Source organism: Melanerpes formicivorus, unplaced genomic scaffold (genome assembly GCF_026170545.1).
Source record: "Melanerpes formicivorus ecotype bairdi unplaced genomic scaffold, bMelFor1.0.p_v2 SCAF_60, whole genome shotgun sequence".
NCBI lineage: Eukaryota > Metazoa > Chordata > Aves > Piciformes > Picidae > Melanerpes > Melanerpes formicivorus.
In genome coordinates, this window is record NW_027142412.1 from 792106 (window position 1) to 808303 (window position 16198).

Genomic DNA, 16198 nt, shown 5'->3' on the forward strand with positions numbered 1-16198 from the left:
GCTGCCTGCCATTTTGTTACATGGTGTAGTTTCAACATCAAACTAACCTTATTTATTCCAAAAAACTCCAAACAAGCTAGAACTGTTCTTCCCCACATCACAATGGTAAAGTGACATGTGAGTGTCTTTCAATGCCATCTATCTGACTCCTAAATTAATTCACATCTTACACCTTTCTGGAAGTCAGCTGAAGAGATTGATAGGTATGCATGGCTCGGCTCTGCTCTGCATCAATGTTGGATAGAGAGATGTCTGTCTGGCACATTTCTGTTTCTGGCTGATCTCAGGAACAGAGATCAGCTAAGAGCCTACTACTTATATTAAGGGAGGATTAATCTTTTTAGGCACTTTCCCTTGATGATGGTCAGATTTCCAGTTTCCAAATATAGTGCATGGATGGGATTGAGTCAGAAATTCATTCACCACAAATCAAGATACAGTGTTCAGCAGCCCACAGGGGGTGGGGAATGCCAGGTTTCTAAATAGAATTCCAGCACATGGTAATGATGTGCTGATGACAACCAAATCAAAGCCCCAGGCAAGCAAATCATTGTTGTAGTAAACTGAAGGGTGTCCTTCCTGTGGATTTAAGGGGGAAAAAAAAAAAGTCCTCCTGTGAACATGTAGAATTCATTCATCCTGTGACCAAGATTAATTGTGCTCTCAAATGAATTTGGTGTCTTCACTACAGAGATATCTCAGCTTATACCTTCTTTTGGAATGTAGGTAAAGTACAACTTGATATGGCCATTTTACATGATTGCAGTATCCAAATTTCAGAGCAATTTCCAGATAATAAGCTGTGCCTGTCTCATTCTAGGTTTTATCTTCTAAAGCAGAGTTCAAGATTGCTTCCCTTCCCACATGAATGAAAACAGGCAGGTACTTCTTCAGCTCCGCTTAAAACAAAATCATACGTTTGTTATAGTTGCTCAGATACTTTATCAATTTAGCTTTAATTAAGTCCCTGTCACTTGTTGCTCTGCAACATATAATTCCCATTAAGTCATGACAAATTTAGTTTTCAGCTGCTCCAGGAGATGTTAATGTGAACACATCAATATTCATGTGTCTTGACAGATCGTGAGGCTTTATAAATTGCTTTCTCTAAAACAATTTTTGTGGTATCAGGGGTGTTCCTGTGATAGCACAAAGGCAGTCTGAAGCTGACATGCATAAAAGACCATTTGAATTTTATTGCATCCAAAAGTTAACACATTATGTCTCCAGAAAGAACTGAGGTATTTGTTTCAGGGTAAATTGTGGTTAAATGCTCAGTTCACACATTAGAAAATGATTATTGGTAGCTCAATTCAGTTACCATTTCATTTTGGTAACACCAGAAATTTAGCATGGTTATGTTCTGGCTTCCAGAGAAATTCAACATGTGGCTGTAGGAAAACATGGGTAGCCATGGAGCAGTGTGTGCTGGAATGAGGGATCCTCAGAGCTGGGGTTAGGTCTGAAGAGCATCATATCTGTTTGCATCAGTAGAAATAAATGAAGACAGGTGATGGCTTTGTATTTATAGTATGTATCTAACAGGAAGGCCCCCATGTGCATTTAAAACACTGTTTTAATGGATTTTACTTCTGTAAGTATAAGGAAGATGAAAGCAATGTATAACACCCCTCCAGTGAGCAACAGCACTTACATAATACTATTAGCATATTGCTAATATAAGCAAAAAAGGCCTTTACTATTTCAGTTAAAATAACCTTGAAGAATATGATGAGATACAGCTCTGTACCTAACATCTACTGAAGCCACCTAACAGCCATTTAGGTCTTTGAAAGTCTCATTTCCTTTCTGCTTACCCTAGGAGAATGGTTGCAGAGTGGTCTTTTTCCAAACAAAATTCTGAGGAGGAAATTAAAATTACTGCAAAAGAAAGACAACATAACTGTTCTCCTGGTGATTATTTCTCTTTGCCTTCATGTCTTTCTCTGAAAAGGAATTTACTTACCTCTTCCATAATGCTTATTCCTGGATGGTGCAAATACCTCCATCCCCATAGTAGCATACATGACTATTACATCTAAGGGAGGTATTTTGTGATAGTTTGGGGAAAAAGAAGTGGGAAAAAAATGTGTCTAAGATCTAAGGATTATTTAGGTCGCAATAAGCAATGGCGAGAACTCCTGTTAGCAAGGGTTAGTCACAGTGGGTCAAGTCAGCCAAGTGGAACCCTTTATTTCGATACACAAAGTGGTAACCCAGCTATGATCAGGATTAGGGCTAGGAAAAAACAAGGAAGAGCTGGGTTTATGACAAGATCTTTTAAATATTGGTGAGTTAGAGAAAGGGACTGAGATGGTAAGGGATAATTTTGTTGTCATATGCATATACATTAACTATGGTAAAGGCCATCCATAACATTCTGTTGCAGTTTGAGCTGGGTGCCCCCCTGCAATGTGCTTTTGGCTTTCTGTAAATGTTCACTGCTTTCTATTTAAACTTTCCATCACTTTGCAATCTGTTTGTCTGAGTGTTTATTGTTGCCAGGGGTGGGGAAGGGGGTTGCCTCAACCCAGCACACATTCAACAGAATATACTTTGGAATCATTGAATCATAGAATTGCTAGGGTTGGAAGGCACCTCAAGGATCATCTAGTTCCAACCTCCCTGCCATGGGCAGGGATTTCTCACACTAGATCAGGTTGCTCAGAGCCACATCCAGCTTGTCCTTAAAAACCTCCAGGCATGAGGCTTCCACCACCTCCCTGGGCAACCTGTTCCAGTGTCTCACCTAGGAAGCCTAGGTTACAAACTGCCACTAGTCCAAATTAAGAGATTAAAATTTGAAAACAACAGAGCTGAAGATATTTCCAAGGTAGAACAAAATTTAGGAGCTTCTCGGTCATGCTTAGTTCTTTGAACTGTGATAGCACAAGGCTTTTTTGGGACAAGACCACTCTGCAACCATTCTCCCAGGGTAAGCAGATAGAAAATGAAACTTTAGAACACTTAAATAGCTGTTAGGTGTTTCTAGCTGTATGTAAATCTCAGGAAGTTCACATCCTGGGAGCAGTTGCCAATGTCTTGCTGCACCAAAGATGAAGATCTTTCAGACTGCTGCTGCTGTAAATTCAGACAGATGATGTGGGGGGTGAGGGTGGGTTTGGCATCTCTCTGTCCATTACAAAATATGGCAAAGCTAGTTTGGATGAGAATCTGAGTGCTACGTTCTTGGCAAAGAAATTGACATTACCTGATGCCTGATCTTTACTTTTAAATTTATTTAGTGTCTTAGACCCCAGGCAAGCTTAAAGGGTGTTACATGGCCACCTTTGCACACTATCAACAGCATGAGGGAGGAGAATTTAGGCCAGGGAAATAAAGGGAAGCCCCTACTCTTATAATAAAAAGCCAAACATGGCAGCCAGTTCAGTACAGGGTGAGATGTTGAGCACTATATTGGGACTTGGTTAGGGAAAAATCACAGAGCAATTATATTCTGTTACACTTTTGAGTGGCCTGTTAATCTAATAGGAGGAAATAAGTCCTTGTTTTGTACAATTGCAGGTCTGGTGATGATCCTTCAAGTTAAGTGAGGTCATCCGCAGCAGCAGCTGTCAAGATCGAGAAGTAATATATAATCTGACCATTCTAAAGACAAAGACCTGGTGTACCATGATTGCTTTTGATACAAATATCCAAAGTAGGAAGGAATCATCACTTTTATTCTGAAGACTTCACCAATTTAAAGAAAAATTCAGTGTTTTCTTCTGAAAAGGTACTTATTATTTTTACCTGAGACTTCAGAAATGGCTACTGAGGTTTTATCACTGAAACTGTACATATTTTCCCTCCCTTCTCTACTCTCTCCATCTGCCACTTCAACTTCTTAATGTTTGATAACACTTCTGGTGCAGCTGTATTTTTATGCTGCTATTTCATTATGCTGGTAGAAATTCTTGTTTACCTGAGTCTTTTACACAGCAGCAAAGAAGAAATACCAGTAAGTGATCCTCTCCCACGTGGCTGCCTCTTGCAAAATATGTGTTTAAAAGCTTCCTTCAAGGGAAGTTGTGTAACCTGAGCCCTCACCTGAATTAGGAGGAAAAGTGTACCTGTCTCAAACACTGCTTTCAACAGCCAGCTTCCTTACTTGTAAGCATTCAACAGCACACAAAGAAGAACTCTTTATTTGCAAAAATTGTTATAAACATGAAAACCATAGGAACTAAACTCATGCCATTGTTGAACCCACTGGGCAGTTGAGAGGCCAGTAGCCCAGCTGACACAGACTTGTTAGCCAAGCAGCTCACCTGGCTGGTCAAACATGAGGTGTTGTGTGGGAGAGCCAATAGCAATGTTCATGTTGTAGAAGGGAAAAGGTAGCCTAGTGTGGATGAGAGGGAACCATTAAAGACCCTTCTCCTCATTCAGTTTGTGGATCAGCTGTTATACACCATCCTGCAGAGAAGATGGAATCAGCCATGCCTGGTTATTTGAACACAAGATGGAAATGGGCTAGCAGAAAGAGAAGCTAGCTCTTCTGTTTCCCTCATTTTCTAGATCTAGTATACAGCTAGGGTAATTTCTCAACTGTCATTAGAAACAGTGCAGACATTTATCAGTACTTTTAGCAGTTGAGAGAGAGGGGGCTAATGGCATTTGTGCAGGAGAAGGTAGGCTGGAGAAAGGGAAAACCAGAGGAGCCTAAAGTTCTCTTAGTTTGGATGGCAGACAATAAGGCTTGTCCAAAGCCTAGGACAGAGTACTCTTAGAGGTGGTACAAGTTCCAAATATCAAGGGAGGATGTGGTATTCTACTAACATGTGGTATCTCAAAAATTGACCAGTTTATGAAATGGAATCTCTTTATTGCCCTTCTTTTTAAGAGCTGATCTCTCCTGTGCCTCATCCTTGTGGATGAGATATAAACAATGACAGCATCCTTAGTTGAATCCACAAAGCAAATTGACAGTGCAGGTGGTGGGCAATAAATTAGATTTTAAAACTGTCAGGTTTAGTAACTTGAAATGAACCTGGATATGTAAGTTTGAGACAAGAAATACCCTGAAAATATGTCAGTGTTCCAGGGGGACCAAGAGGTGGAAGGAAGCACAAATCTGTAAAATGATTCATATTAAGTCATAATACAGTAAATCCATCAGTGCATTACTTTACCAGCTAGATGCCAAGCCAGTATTAGCACAATTAAAATGATTGCTGGATAGCATAACATCTTGGTTTATGCCACTACACAGCAGCATGATTATTTTTAAGGAACCCCATCACCTAGATTTCTGTTACCAGCTTCAGTCCTGCCAAGACACTGTGTAAAAATGAGCTGCACTTCGTAATAGCATCCCATGTTTTGCATAACTGTGATGTTTGCAGATAGCATCAATGCTTCATGCTGATGCTCTCCACTGACATCACTGCGCTGCTCCATTGTTAAACAAGGTCACGCTGCTCTCCACTTGGCATTTGGATGGACGGCACGTAGGCACCTTGGAGGGGATGCCGAGCTGGAACATTTTCACCAGTGCTTCTTCACTTGAAAGCTAATTACCCGGCAGAAGGATAAAATGACCACGTCTACCACTAAAGAAAATATAAATAGATTCGGACGTAGAAGTCACGTATGCATTTTACAGAAAGATTTAAAGCTTCTGAAAACATTTTTATGTCCCCTCTGGCTGTCCTACCTGGCAGTTAGCAGCTGCCAACTATGACATCTAGTCTACGGTTGAACCGGCTCCAGTCAGAACGATTAAAAATGAGTCATTTTGGCCCTTTAACACTTGGCAAAGGGAAGGTAAAGCACAGGACAAGTGGTGCGCACTTTGCAGGACAAACCCCGAGAGCAGACAGCGCTTCAGGCACAGAACGCGGCAGTACCCACAGCCGCGACCTGGCACTGCTCGTGATCCTGAACCACTGGTCCTGCTCTGTCTTCCCTTTCACCTCCACCTCCCCGCCACAGCCGGGAGAGGACGGCCCCTTGCCGACTCCCCAAGAGACCCCAAGTAAGAGAGCAAGCAGCTGCGTGGAGCAGCCCTAACCCCTCTGCAGCCGCCACGCCACAAACGCCGCCAAAGGCACGGTTAGGAACGGTTAGAAACCGTTACCGGCCCGCCCCGGGGCGTGGCGCGGCGCACCAATGACGTCCCCAGGGACCTCAGCCCCTCCCCTAGGGAGGATGCGTCTCCTGCCTGCTGCGCTTCCGCCAGGCCGGCCTCGGGATTTGCTGAAGCCGCGGCGCGTAGCGCGCGTCAGCGGAAGTGATGGCCGCCGGGGTACGCCTTCGCTGCGTTCAAACCTGGATGGCGGTAAAGTGGGGCGTCAGGTGGGGAGCGCGGTGCAGGGGCTTGTGGGATGGCTGGAGGGCACCGGCGCTAAGGGGAGTCTGGAGCCGCGGCTGCGGGATCGCAGGCTCTGGCGTCGCGGGTGGCAACAGCGTTAGGTGGACTGTGCACCGTCAGGGTTTGTTTTCGGTCTGCAATAATTCCCTTTATCCGCCTTAACCCAAACACGTTAATTGCTGTGACACTTAATCTAAATAAATTGGGTCTCCGAGGAAATACAACTGTTGCTTAATTTTCTCAATCTCCTTTCTTATTTAAAGTCACCCATCCAAACGCTTTTGCTTCAAAGTCTCTGTTCTCTTTTTTTTCAGGTGATCTTTTATAGACGATAGTCTGTAAAGATGTTAAAGTTTAAATGCGGTAGCCGAAATCCGGTAGAGGCAGGACCTATGGAACCTATCACCAGCCGAATTTCTCGGCTAAATCTCCTCTATCAGGTAAAGAGTGTCTGGTCTGGGATTAACGGATTAGTGGGATTCATCAGTGCCCATACCCAGCGTATCAAAATACTGCATTGTTTGTTTGTGTGGACACTCAGTGTGCCGGTGTGGCTTCTCTGGAGAAGGAGCAAAAGAATGGAATAATTTACAGTTCAAAGTGTGTAGCTGGTTTGTACAAAATTCAGTGGATAGTACCTGATCTTAGGTTTAGGTGCGTCTGTGTTTTAGCCCAAGTGGATTTTCCCATGTAAAGATGAAGTGTTGTGTGCAATGTCCTGTAATCCATGGGTTTTTTTTCATGTGTGATGTAGATGAGAATTTGTCATGAGTTGTATTTACCTAACCAGCTGCTGTTTGGCCATCGGAGCTTCAGCAGCTTTTCCTTCTAGAGCTAATATTGATACCGATTGCTTAAACTATTTGTACCACGAAAAAAAACACATGGTACAATGTCAAGAGAAAAGCCAGTCAGATCAGAGTCATCAGTAGGGTGTAGATTCAGGAAAGCTGTGATTTGAATGTTAACAGTCTTCAGAGGCTTGCCTTGTCTAAAAGTAAAATACCTGTGACAGCTATTGCAGGCAGACATAGCAAATTTATTTATTTACCTCACACTTCTATGTAATTTGTCTTAATTTTCAAAGTAGTAATTTTAAAATTAATCTATTCTGTGCATATGTTATTGATTTGAGGCTTTTCATTGTTGTTGGAGACTCCATCTGCTGATGCCTTCTTTTTTTTTTCACCAGGGGAAGCCACTCTTTGTGACTCAACAGCAGATGTCTCCTCTCTCCCGAGAAGGCATCCTTGATTCTTTATTCGCTCTTTTTGAAGAGTGCCGGAACCCCGCTTTAATGAAAATTAAACATGTTGCCAACTTTGTCAAGAAGTGTAAGTTTATTTATACTGGCTTTCAGGTGTCACGAATGTTTAAATACTGCTTTAGTTGCTTTGACTCATCAATGACTGTAACCAAAGAGTTTGAGCATCTGACTTTTTGTGGGCAGACTCAGTGTTGCAAAGGGGATCTTGGCAGCCTTGCTAAGGGTTTATTCATGTCCACAAAAGTCAAACACAATTGGCTCTTGAAGTGCTGTGACTTGGATGTGCATCCTTTGTAATCTGTGATACATACTTGAAGAAGCACTGTCTCTAAAAGTGTCTGAGTACCCATCAGAAGGATGTCAGACGTTGAGAGCAGGACAGTGACTAGAGGTATGAGAAAAACAATTCTGTAAAAGGCGCTTGATAATCCTTGACTCTTTCAGTAATCTTTCGAATTTCATGTCTTGTCTGAATTTTGCATGGGTAATCATAAATAGTAATTTTGTGCTTTGGAAAGATAATATCTGATAGAGTAAATATTTTACTGATTCCTTTTGGGGAAAATTAAAACAAAGGTCGATATTTTTTTCTATTAAGATGTACTAGAAAGGCACATTAGTTAAAACTAACTTATCACACTCTCTATGTAATAATTCAACTACTTCTGCATGTTATTAGTGCAGTCATTATCTGCTAGCCTAAAGAATTTTTAGGACAATCCACCATAAGCAACTGATTATCACAGTACATGATGATAAGCAACTAATTATCACAGTGCATGCTGTCTGAAACTAATCCAGGGGAAGCTTGAACTGCGTCTCTGAAATATGAATGGTTATTTGTTAGACAATGGACTAGTGCCTCTCACAGGCAGAGGAGAAAACCCTGCCACTTGGCTCTGAGAGCTCATCTGCATAAAGCCCTGGTGTTTGGAGAGTGCACTTTGTATTGGTAAAGGATGGCTATCAGCCTATGATGTTATGAATGGGACAGTTATGGTTGCTATGGGAACCGTCTTAACATTTCCTGACTCTTGTACGTGCCATATTTCAGCCTTAACTGTGCATTAATGCAGTCTTTCCTAGTTCTTGTGAGCACTATGCTGCTTTTTAAGAAGCATATTCTGAAATGATTTAACATTTCTTGAGAGTTTTCTCCAGAGAGTTTTTCTTGAAGTTTCTTCCTGTTTGTTTTATTCTCCATCTTTGATGTTGTGCTTGTTCTGAAACGCCAGTTGGCTAATGTAAAAACAAGTCTCTTGTTTTTATAGATGCAGAGACTATTGCTGAACTAAGGGAACTGCAACCCAGTGTGAAGGATTTTGAAGTAAAGAGTGTGGTTGGCTGTGGTCACTTTGGAGAAGTAAAAGTAGTAAGAGAGAAATTCACTGGTGATGTGTATGCTATGAAGGTGATGAGCAAGGAGTCCTTGTTGGCACAGGAGCATGTATGTATATTTTACTGCTATGGCAGCAAAATAATGTTACAATTTGTTGAACATTTCCTTTTTTTGTCACTACTATTTGAATTAAGTTAAAAGTGTATCTTGAGAAGGATCATTCTATGTTTCAGTGAAGTAATAGATTTGTAAGTAGTTTTGCTATGTTTAAAAGCCAGACTATGAATTTGTTGGTTGAGGTACCAAGAGTGAGTGTGAAGGCAAACTGGTACTGGTTTTCTGTGGAGAGCCTCTCACTAGCTCAGAAATGTGTTACTTGAAACCTTAAGAAAGGATAATAGAGGTTGTTACAGTTTGGTGAGAAACAGAAGTTAATCTTTTACTGATGTGAGATGACAAGTAGGACAGAGATACTCCTGAAAAAACCTTGTGGGTTTATACAGCTATATCTGCATCAGTCTTTCCCGGATACTGTGCATTTAGGTTGCTTCTGGGATCCTTTAGCATTGTTTGTGGCTATCAGAAATGAAGATAAACTGAAATGGCTCTTGCTATGTCAGTGCTTGACAAGAAGGCAAAGAATATGATAATATTCTCAATATGACACTTCCTCAGTCTTGCTGACTGTAGTTCAGTGAAAACAGAGAATAGAATGTTGATTTAAATGAACTTGCAGTATCTCTGTAATAAAATTATTGTCTGGCTGCACATCTGAATAATTAAGTAGTTGCTAGAGGATGATTTCAAGAAAGCCTTGTATTTGAATATGCTACACTGAATGTATTACTGAATTAGCTCTAAGATGCTACCCCATAATTGCTCTAGCTTCTTTTTTGCTTGTCTGAGTCTTTTTGAGACCAGTTTTGTTTTATTAGAGCTAGTCCAGATGAGGTCAGCTAAGAATGCCCTCCAGACTGGTGGATGCTTCACCAGTTTGAAAGGGAAGCTAGCCTTTGCTGCAGGGACTATTCAGATGAAAGCAAGCTAGATAGCAGAAGGTAAAAGGTTAGCTGAAAACACAGAGAAGTAAAATTACCTTTTCTAAAGGTGCACATCACAAGGTAATTTGTAATTTTTTGGTGGTGAGTGTCTTTGGCACAGCCTCCAGTCTTTCTGAAACTAGGGAATTCTAACTCATCTTCACCATGGTATAACTGAATGCTTCCTTTTTATGTAGGTGTCATTTTTTGAGGAAGAACGGAGTATATTATCTCAGAGTACCAGTCCATGGATTCCACAGTTACATTATGCATTTCAAGACAAGAAAAATCTCTACTTGGTAATGTCTGGTGTTTTGCTTCTTTTCTCCTCTTTTGAACACTGTTGCCATTATTATGTTGAAGAGCAATGTGATGGTCAAAATCAACTCATCTTCAGTAACTCTTCTTGTGTTATGTGTCACTGTGTGATATGGAAAAGTTGAATGAAATATCTTTTGTGTATGTGAACTATATCTGTTCCTTTAAAATTACATATAGGTTATGGAGTATCAGCCTGGAGGGGACTTGCTGTCACTCTTAAACCGATATGAGGATCAACTAGATGAGAGCATGGTGCAGTTTTATCTTGCAGAGCTGGTTTTAGCCATTCACAGTGTCCATCAGATGGGTTATGTACACAGGTAGGTAAAGATGATGTTGCAGTTCAAGTAACATTTGATTACTATCATTCCAGAAAGTGTTTTGTAGTGGTGCATTCTTGGGTTCTTTTATATTCTTTCCTCTTTCAGGACAGTATTTCACATGCTGTATTGAAAGAGAAAATTAGAAAATTAATCAGACTGCAACTATAATTGTAGCTGAAGGCATTAACTTTGATGTAAAGTTCAAACTAACACCAAGAAAGGATTGTTACATATATTTTCTGGAGACTTAGCGAAAAGGAGACCTGAATGTTGCATTTAAAAAAAAAATTAAAATCTTATCCAGAGATTGTTGTTTCAGTCTGGGAAATTAGTGTAACTGTTAAAACTTCTGTGCTGATTGGCAGACAGGGCAGTAGAGGAGGTTGGAGTAGTTAAATATCACAGAGTTTGCTAAAGATCCTCTCAAGGCTTAAAAGCTGTTACTGTCTGCATTTTCAAATCAAACTGGTGTTTAATAAATGTATCCCATTTTGAGGCACTGGGAATGTTAGGAAGTTTTTTTATGTTCTGAGAAACTGCAGTGGCTGTGGCCTTTTAATACAAGGTGGCTGCCTGGTTTTGTAAGGTGTACAGAAGTTGTGGGGAAATTTGGGAAGAATGTGACATAATACTTCACTGTAGCTTAGTTACAGCGTAGTCAGAGCACAAACCCACCCTCCCTTTCCATCTTATGTCAATAATCATTAATGTTCCATGCTAATGGGAACTTTACTACTTCCATATTTGCTTGGAAACAGTTGGAAATAAGGCTCCCACTTATTGAGGTTTTATGCAGCTGAGCACACAGTTTAGTGTCCAGGGATATCCTGTCACCTGACTGTGAAAGTTGGGAGTGGTATGGAAAGGTGCTGATCACTTTCTTCTTGCTTACAGAGATATCAAACCAGAGAATGTTCTTATTGACCGAACTGGACACATCAAACTGGTGGACTTTGGGTCAGCTGCCAAAATGACAGTGAATAAAATGGTAATCATGTGGATTTAAACTTTGTCTAGGGCTTGTTTGGATAGTCTAACCACAAATGGAAAACTAACTTTATCTGTTCCTTGATTTTACTTAGTTCAAAAACTTGTACTTTGCTGATCACAAATGCAGAGTAAGGACATAGGGTTGACACAGCATGAAGTTTTAGCTATGATGTCCCTCTTCCAAATGAAGCAGCTGTGCTGGAGTATGCATAGTGCTGGAGTGTATATGTACTGCTTAAAACCTCACTGTTCAGTAATTCTCTTCTTTTTAAGAGTGCTGCTTTTCCACTTCAGCTGTTTGTGCTTTTTAGTAACAGTCAGCTCTGATAATTTGACTCTTTTTACACCAAAAAAACTTGGTTTTTGTTTGTTTATTTTCAGTTTCCTTAACCTTGCACTTTTTTGCTTAACAGCCTTGCTTAAAATTACTTACTTAAAATTCACTGAAAATTGTCTCATTTGGGGAAAAAAAAACAAAGGTAACCCGATATATTTTATTACCAAGACCACAGTGAGCAGTAAGCGCTGCAATTTCACTTGTTGTACTTTTGCTTCTAGGTAAATGCAAAGCTACCTGTTGGCACACCTGACTACATGGCACCAGAAATGCTAATGGGGTTGAGTGGAGATGGGAAAGCTGCTTATGGTCCAGAATGCGACTGGTGGTCCCTAGGAGTCATTGCCTATGAAATGATTTATGGAAAAACCCCTTTTGCTGAAGGGACTTCAGCAAAAACTTTCAACAACATTATGAACTTCCAGGTAGAGAGAACTTCTTCCATACTCCTGAGGAAAACTGCTGTACCTAAAAGATTGTTTTTACACTTGAGAATATAAGCTTGTGGATCTCTTACTATGTCATGTTCATAAAATATTTAGCTATATGCTTTATTTAGATATATGCTTTATACTGTTTTTATATGTCTTTGTGTTGTAGATACCCAGTTATTTTTTGGTAGCAGGTGTCTAAAAATAACCATCTGCAGTGCATGAATTTAAAAAGATCTAGCTGTCCATCTTAGGCAACAATAGTTACAGCATGTTTTTAGGAGCAGTCAAAAAAGTTGATAAGAAAGAGGAAAAAAATGTGTAGCTGGGAGGAAGAGAACAAAGAGCAGCTGTCTGTTATATTTTCTACTGTGGAAATTAGGAACATCACATGAAAATAGCCAGCATTAGCTACATTACAGACAAAAGGACTCTTCATATAGCACATTCTCATGCTGAGGAGCTCTTTGCCCTGAGTTTGGAGCTACTGAGTGTTTATATATGTTCAAAGAGCAACTAGAGAATTTCATAGAAGTATCCATTGAGATCTGGCAAATACAAAGACATCATCTCTAGTTTAGAATACCCAAAGCAAGAAATCCTTGGAAATTTGGGAGAATTTTCTGGGGAAGTGCTTTGTTTTACTCTTTAATTTGTGTATGCCATTGGCCATTGTTCAGTGTAAGATGGTGATCTGGAGCTACCATTTGTCTGGTGGGGAATGGTTGTTCCTTTGTTCTTATCTCTACTGCAGTAAATGCATATAAAAGCCTATCTGGGGGAAAAAAAAAAAGAGCAATACTTTTATTTGTGTGCCATAAATATTTATCCTTTGTGCCTGATGTATCTCAGAATAATAAAACTTAATCATACTGTTCTGGGACTGTTTTCCTACTAAGGAGAAATCCATTCCTTTCTAATGCAGAGATTTCTGAAGTTCCCAGAGGATGTGAAAGTTAGCAAGGAATTTCTTGACCTGATCCAAAGCCTGCTGTGTGGACAGAAGGAAAGGCTGGGTTATGAGGGGCTCTGCTGCCATCCCTTTTTTTCTAAGATTGACTGGAATAATATCCGTGACTGTGAGTAGAATCATACTGTGTTTATTAACTAATGTTACCCAAAGAAACAGGAATCAGGTTTTACAATGTGAGTATTTACATGTGTTTCTGCTGAGTAATGCTAATAATGAAACAGGGCTTGATGTTTTTTAAAGAGACAATTCATTTTGGTTTTTGGATAGGATAGGTTAACATCTCTTAGGTGAAAATTGTGAGGTGAGATGAAGTTTGATACACTTCCATATAAATTTCTGATACAATTGCCATACTGCTGCAAGCCCTAGACTGAAACTCAATGTTCCTTCCCATGCCCTTGCTCATATTAAAATGCATCAGTATGTTCTTTCAGGCTTTTTCCTCTTCAGTTTGCTTAATTCTGGCTTCATCTCATTATTTGTTGTTGTATCTTCTGCATTCTTTTTCAGTGCTTGTGATCCAACTTCATTTAAGATTGATTTTGTTTATTTTTTTGTAGCTCCTCCAGATGACAAAATATCAGCAGTTATAGGGGCATTGGAGTTTTTCAAAGTTAATGTGGCTAATATGACTAATTTTTCTGTCAAAAATATGTTCATTCCAGTAGGATTGGAATAAAACCAGTGAAGCATATACTTTTCTATGCAGAAAATTGATTATAATACTGTGGGAGCAGTGAAATACAGTATTTGAAAGTATTGAGGCACCAGCTTCATGGCAAAACCAAATATTTCAAAGATCATGAGTGATCTAGGTATAGTGCCTGACTTATGTTGGATAGTATTTGAAATTATTTGGACTGTGAGATTATCTGGGCAAGGAACATGTCTGCCTTGCATTCTTTATCAAATATGCTGTAAGAGCAATGATTGTGCTCCATTTTCTATGACAAATTGCTAAGCCAGTGGTTCTACTTTTGATGGCTATCTAAGCACTTCTGCTCTCAGCTCCACGGAATGTTTACTCACTTTTCTGTTGATTCATTAATTTTGATCTTGTGTAGCTGCTGTCCTGTTAAATTCCATTGTTTCTATCCTCCGAGAGCCATTGAGCCTTGAATCTCTTTCATCCTTTTAACATCCATTTCCCAGACTTCATCTCTCTCTCCTGCCTTCTTTCCCTAGAGCCTTGCCTAAGCCACCAGTTTAATTTCTGAAATTTTTGTATTCCATTTGCATGATATTATCTCTGATCTGGAAAAAAAAATGGCATGTGAGCCTATGTTCTGCTGTTTCTTGGGCAATTGCCTGTCCTGCATACACACAACTGCATGAGTTAATTGACTGTCTTGCTGTTTCAAGCGACAGTGGTGATACTGATGGACAAGCTGGGAGGCAGCCCTGAGGTTGTTAAAGTGCTGAAATAATCATTCAGGGTTTAAAAGAAGTAATCCTGTTTCTGCAGCTGGCCAGTGGATTGCATCATTCCCTGTAATATCCGGATCTACCCACTGTGAAGATTCATGCATTTTGACCCCTGACTTAGTTGTTATGTCTCATACTTCATAAAACCCCACTGTAACTAGCACAAAACACAGCAGTCTTCCTGCTTTTAGTAGCAGATTCGATGTATCACCTATTGCTTTGCTCTCTGCAGTGGTTCTCCATTTGCTGGTTTATTCAGGGCAGTGTCACTGTGGTTCTATTCAAAACTCTTGTCAGGTTTGACCCAGGCTATCTAAAAGCTAAAGGTTTCTTTCTTATCTTGACCTCCACTGATAGTGGTGTTTAACCGGAGCAATAGCAACCTGAGAAAATGAGGGAAGTAGCAAGTGCTGGAAGAGGCCACAGGATTTAGATTCAGATTAAAGAGTCTCACTTCCGCAAGTTAATCTGGTCAAAGTTTTTGAGGGTGTCAAATGCTGGACTCGGTGATCTTAAAGGTCCTTTCCAACCTAACGGATTCTGTGAATCTATGAGCGTTAAATAAATTCTGTGTCAGCAGTCAGACTTTCCTCTGTGGAAGCAATGATGTTATTTCTATTTCAGACTGAGAAAGGTAGGGGAAAAAATTGCTTCCTTTGCCTTGCAGGTGTTTATCGTGCTGGGAGCTCCAGGATAACCATTTGTAATGCACCGATTTTGGTTACGAATGTGTCATTAAGGAGTTTTTCAGTGTTAAATTTTGTTGTTATGGTAACCTATGAAACACTTGACTTTTCAGCAGACTCCCTCCCAAAGGTAGTTTCTTCTAAAAAAGCTCCCAGCTTCCTTGGGTTCAAGTAGCATGTGTCTGTCAAAGCAGCTCTTAGTTACAGAAAGAGGATCCAACCTTTAAACAAGGTTAGGTTTAACTGAATCTGTCTCAACAGGTAATTTTCCCTTTCCTGGGAGCATTGCACTGAAGTATATTTATAGATCCTACTCTCTGTTTCTGGATTTCTGCTATTTAATGACTTGAAGTTTCTTAAAAACTCTCCCAAAATAGACACTGCCACATTCCCCCAAAGAAAGGAAAACAAAATATTGAGAGGTTGGGCTGATGTACTTGACAGAACGTTCTTAAAGTGCTTTGGAATTTATTTACTTTGTATTTCACCTGAATGATAAGGATTGTAACTGAAAGTTGATAACAGAACTATTTGAATACTTGATAAGTATCTGAATTCTATTGACCAGGCAGGAACCCAACCATTGTTCTTAAGTCCAAGGCTTTCCCTTATCCTTATGAACCCAAAGCTGTCATTCAATATGTTCGCAGTTAAACGTGGTAATGTTTCATTTAAATACTTGCCTGCAGAAAAAGGTGTTGACTTGTTTCTCTAAGTGGAGATCACTTTCATGTCAGCTGGAAGATGACT

The 16198-nt window shown here is 40.0% G+C and overlaps 1 protein-coding gene across 1 annotated transcript in view; it reads left to right on the forward strand.

The window, feature by feature from the left end:
- Positions 1 to 16198, forward strand: part of CIT (citron rho-interacting serine/threonine kinase) — a 119645-nt gene that overhangs the window by 40130 nt on the left and 63317 nt on the right. Inside the window, exons 3-10 of the mRNA XM_068161762.1 lie at positions 6631 to 6756; positions 7509 to 7650; positions 8855 to 9030; positions 10160 to 10261; positions 10461 to 10603; positions 11501 to 11594; positions 12155 to 12358; positions 13290 to 13443. Of these exons, the coding sequence (XP_068017863.1) occupies positions 6661 to 6756; positions 7509 to 7650; positions 8855 to 9030; positions 10160 to 10261; positions 10461 to 10603; positions 11501 to 11594; positions 12155 to 12358; positions 13290 to 13443 (1111 nt within the window). The 5' untranslated portion in view covers positions 6631 to 6660. The remainder of the gene's footprint in view (positions 1 to 6630; positions 6757 to 7508; positions 7651 to 8854; positions 9031 to 10159; positions 10262 to 10460; positions 10604 to 11500; positions 11595 to 12154; positions 12359 to 13289; positions 13444 to 16198) is intronic.